This window comes from Trypanosoma cruzi, genomic scaffold (genome assembly GCF_000209065.1).
Source record: "Trypanosoma cruzi strain CL Brener 1047053516359 genomic scaffold, whole genome shotgun sequence".
Taxonomy (NCBI): domain Eukaryota; phylum Euglenozoa; class Kinetoplastea; order Trypanosomatida; family Trypanosomatidae; genus Trypanosoma; species Trypanosoma cruzi.
In genome coordinates this window covers 36,583-41,523 of record NW_001849335.1, presented here as the reverse complement: position 1 = coordinate 41,523, position 4,941 = coordinate 36,583, and the positions used below count along the sequence as shown (strand labels likewise).

The following is a 4,941-nucleotide window of genomic DNA, read 5'->3' as shown; positions in this document are numbered from 1 at the left end:
TTTTTGACCATCCTTTGTCGTTGAGTGTGTGTGTGTGTGCGTGTGTGCGTGCTAATTGTTTTCTGTTTTCCACTATTAATGCATCGGGCCGCGGGGAGTGCGGTTCTTTTTTCCCTCGCAACCGACCCATCCGCCACTGCCCTTTACGCGGGAGGAATCCGGTTGTTGCGGGACCCTGAGGACTCGTCAATTCATGGGTTCACAGCGAGAGCCCATTGAGCATGGCCACATATCTTTTGAATCCCTCTTTGTTTGTGGGTGCTGAGCGGACCTCCTCTGAATTAGAATTCTGAAACGCTGAAAGAAGCTGTGATCTTCCATTGTTGTACTTTTACTCCGTAGGAATAGAAGAGAAGTCCTTATCCAGACACATTTTCTGCTGTTGTTTTGTTTTTGTTTTTGTTTTTGCCACAAAGATGGAAGTGGGCAGTAGCGATGGGATGGGACCGTCTTTGATTGGCCAGATGGTATTTTTCTTCCACCCTATTCGGGCTTGGGAGCTGGCTGTGGTTGCGAGCATGGAGGAGCAGCATGACGGGAAAATGGCAACTGTCCGTTGCAAGTCCGGCGAGACTTTCAGTGTTCCTGTGAATGCGGACTTTCTTTTTCTTCCAACCACCCCGGGGGTTTTTGACTCCTTTCCAGACGATCTCCTGGAGATGCCCGAACTGCATGATGCGCTCCTACTTCATGTGCTGAGGAATCGACACGCCAGGGATCTAACTTACATGCGCATTGGAGAAATGGTGCTTTCAGTGAATCCCTTCAAGGTCATTGCGTCACAGGCGGATAATTGCATGGAATTGTATCTTGATCACCTCGACACGGCAAAGCTCCCCTCAGGCCTCCCTCCTCATGTCTGGAGTGTGGCACATCGAGCATATGTGGAGATGCGTGCACGGCAGGCAAACCATTCCATTATTGCTTCGGGGGAAAGTGGTAGTGGGAAAACCGAAGCGTGCAAAAAGATGCTGAAGTATTTATGTGCGGCGTCTGAGCGTGTGGCAACAGATGTAGCTGTGAGCCAGCGTATGCAACGCATCAGTGAAAAGGTACAGATGAGTAGTGTTGTGATGGAATCGTTTGGAAATGCCAAGACTGTGAAGAATGACAACAGTTCACGGTTTGGTAAATTTATGGAGGTTCAGTTTGATGCAGACGGGGTTATGATGGGTTTGCGTGTCACACCATTTCTGCTGGAGCGCTCACGGGCCGTCACGTGTGGGGCAGACGAACGTGTGTATCATGTCTTTTATCAGCTGGTCGCCGGAGCTGACGGGGCCATGCGGGAGAGGCTTCGACTTGGCGATGCTCGCAGTTTTGTGTTGTTGGGCAAAGGCGGGTGCCTCTCACTGAAGAACAACGGCATCGATGACGCTAGGGACTTTCAGGTTCTGCAGGCGGCACTGACGAGCATCGGGTTTTCCGAGGAGGAGCAGGACACACTGTGGAGCATTGTGGGATCCATATTGCACCTGCAGAACATCACGTTTGAGATGCGGCGGATCGACGACTCGGCCCTTTTGAGTGACGGGGACGCGCAGACCGCAGCGTTCGTCGCTGGTCAGTTACTGCTCCTGCCCGAGCCAGAGGCGTTCGTGGAGTGCCTCACGACAAGTACCGTCGTTGTTGGCCGCGATTGTTTGACAAAAAAACTTTCGGTGCAAAAGGCCGGAGACCAACGCAACAGTATCTGTAAATTTCTCTACTCCAAACTCTTTCTTTTTGTCATCCAGAAGATTAACGCAGCCACCTTGAGTAGTGCAGACTTTGGCCAATATGAAAGCTCCCCAACAGGTGTGGACCGTCTGCCGCCTTTCAGCCATCGTGAGCCGACGACGTGGATCGCACTCCTCGACATCTTTGGCTTTGAGGACTTCCAGGTGAACTCGCTGGAGCAATTTTGTATCAATCTTGCCAACGAGGCCTTGCAACGACAATACACGGAGAAAATGTTTCTTCTAGACATGGAAGAGATGCGTGCTGAGGGGGTGGAACCCAACATCACGGAATTTGTGGATAATCAACTTTGCCTAGTTCTCTTGCAGGGCTCGAAGAACTCCATCATCTCTCATCTAGACGACGCATCGCTGCTGGATGTGGAGCGCTCACGCACAAATCCAGACTTTGTTTTCCTGAACTCCGTCACATCGGCTTTTTTCCCCGATTATCAGTCGGCACCCGGGAAGAAGACACGTAGTGTGCTGGATCGCGAAAAAAAAATGGACAACCCCTCTGCATACTTCTACAGAGGACGTTTGGACGATAGCAGCTTCACGATTCGGCACTATGCGGGGGACGTCAAGTACTGCATTAATGGTTTTGTGGAGAAAAACAATGACTACGTGAAGGATTCGTGTGCGCAGACGATGCACGACACCACTTCATGGGTTCTTCGAGGAATCATAGGAACGAAAGATGAAATGGTTGGACTTATGAGCGATACGTACTCTCCCGGTTCACCCACGTCACCTTTGCGTGGTTCGCGCTGCACCGTTGTCTCAAACTTTCGTCACTCACTCCGTCTACTGATGGAAATGTTGACCAGCAGTGTGTGTAACTGGGTGCGCTGCATACGCCCTCATTCAAGGAGACAAGCAGGGCTTTTTGACGGGAAATTGGTACTGGAGCAGCTTGTTGCCACCGGAGTTCTCAGTACGTTGAAACAGCGTCAGACAAACTATCCTTTCCGTCTGAAATGCAAAGAATTTGCACACAATTATCATATCCTTCTTCAGTCAAGAAAATCACTTGGGACAAAAATGACAGTTAAAGCCAAATGCTTGGCTTTACTACGGGCAGCCGGTATCAGAGAAAAGTCAGCTCAATTGGGAACTTCTCGTGTGTTTCTTTCAACGGATGCACATCGCATGTTGGAATCCAGGCGGGTACAAATTGCGAAGACCATGGTGACAGTTGTTGAACGGTACGTGGCTGCCTTTGTCTCCCGCGCGTATGTCCGCCTGATGCTTGTTTCGCGCCACACCCTTAAATTGCAACGCATCTTTCGTGTGCATATGCGCATACGCCGATGTGTTTCTCAGTACTACGGGGAACTACGCCGCAAAAGATACGAACGTTTTTTGGAGTCAACAAAGTTGTTTTTGCGTGCTGAGACGAACTCCCGTGTGGAGTTGATTAAAGAGCGGGAGTCCGACGTAAGAACGTTGTGGAGCGAGTTTCGTACCCGTCTTGTCCCTTTGGTGGAGGGTGTGCTACGAAACGTGAAGGCGGTAGAGGCAAAGCAGCGGGATTCTCTTATTTCTCAGTCTTTTTCATGCTACGTTGCGTTCCGGGACGCGTTTGTACGGGAGGCCGCCGTGGCTTTGGAACGAGAAAAACAACGTATAGCCATCAAGCGTGAGAGGGATGCCAGCGAGCGTTCGGAACTGCTGTGCACCGCTCTTGTGGCGCTGCAGGCCGTGGCTGCGGAAGAAGCGTCTACCTTTCAACAGTTACACGATAACGTCATTGCTCCAATGGTGAAAAGGCTGAAGGCCAAGGCACGTGCCATTCGCAGAGCAAAACGGTGGAGAGATAGGCGTTTGCAGGAGCTATACGATGCGCGGGCATCCGAACTGCGACGTCTTGCCGTGGTGGAGGCTGAAGAACTGCGCCGGGAGGAGGAAAGATGGCGACGCCTTGTGGGGGAAGAGGAGTACTTGAACGAGATGCGGTACTTTTGCTCCTTTTCAGATGACACGTATGGAGCATCACCGCTCTTTCGTGCCTTTCTACGCGACGGTGTTCCCTCTGAGGTTCTTCACACGCCAATTGACACCAGTCCCCGGAAATCGTCGTCCATTGGGGGTGTAACTTCCTTTCGTGACTACAGAAACTACATGAGAGATGAGTTTCACCGCGCTCGTATCAACGGGACGACGCCCAATTATCGCCCACACAAGCACCGCGAGGAAGTTTCTTGTGAGCTTTGCAACTTTTTGTTGTATCCATCGCGGAATAACGTTGCCACAAGGCCCTCCGTTGAATCTCTCATGGAGGATACGACACGTCGTCGACTTGACGATGAATACGGCGAAAGTGACGACAGCTTTGATGAGCTTCATTACGAAAGGAAGGTCAGCGACTTGTGAAGACACGTCTTGGATGGATAAGACGAGACTTATTGTATTTTTTGTTTGTTTGCTTTTATATCTATATCTTTTTGTGGGGAGAGAAGAAGGAAGCGCCTTTCTGCAATTGCCGCGTTGTGCGTGATGTGGTCTTCCGTCTATTTTCCGTCATCGCGTTAGATTTACTTATGGGTGCCTATTACTGTTTATCGATATAATGAGCCGCCGCTCTCACACAGCCATTGATTGCTCTCTCTTTCTCTATCGCACAATTGAATCCTTTAGTGGCGGATTGTAAATGCATGCACGTGCAAAAAAAAAAAAAGAACTCTGGTGGGAAATGCTGCAGGTGGGCATTTTTTTTATCTCCAGTAGTGGCTGACGGCTTCTGGAGATAATGGCGGTGGACGCGCAGCTCACCCCGCTTGCTGTGCTGAGCGGCGCTCTGTGATTCACGTGGCCGTTGGTGTTGAGTGTTAGAGGGGTGATGTGTTTTGGGTTTTACCTGACGGGAATGATTTACTTCCAGCGACGCCTGGTCTCTGGGATTCCTCTGATGTAGTTTTCCTTAGGAGGATGGCGCAGCATCCCCAACAATTTTTATTTCGCATCATCCCTTGTTTTTGTTGTTGTTGTTCTCCGAGAAGCAGCTCCCGTTGCCCTCGACGGCGTCGGATGCACATAAATGGGCCAGCGCAAGAAACTGCTCGGTGGTTCTGTCATTAAGGGCGGTGAGAGAGAGGTTGGCCACGAGATAGCCAAAGGAATGGCGCTTCTGAAGTGCGATTTGGCCTTATTTTATCTCTCACTTCCAACAACAGCGATGACCATTGAGCGGATTAAAAAAAAATCTTTTTTTTTTTTTGGG

At 50.3% G+C, this 4,941-nt stretch overlaps 1 protein-coding gene and 1 pseudogene across 1 annotated transcript, besides 3 other annotated features; both read left to right on the top strand.

Moving 5' to 3' along the window:
• Positions 1-4,941: part of a sequence feature (heterozygous, non-Esmeraldo-like haplotype) that runs on past the window's edge.
• Positions 25-51: a microsatellite.
• Positions 386-408: a microsatellite.
• Positions 417-4,094, top strand: Tc00.1047053509663.10 (myosin heavy chain, putative; the record flags this gene model as incomplete). The annotated part of the gene is made up of 1 exon (XM_807524.1): positions 417-4,094. One exon carries the CDS (start codon positions 417-419, stop codon positions 4,092-4,094), a length of 3,678 nt encoding a protein of 1,225 aa, XP_812617.1.
• Tc00.1047053509663.5 lies at positions 4,414-4,941 on the top strand (annotated as a pseudogene; the record flags this gene model as incomplete).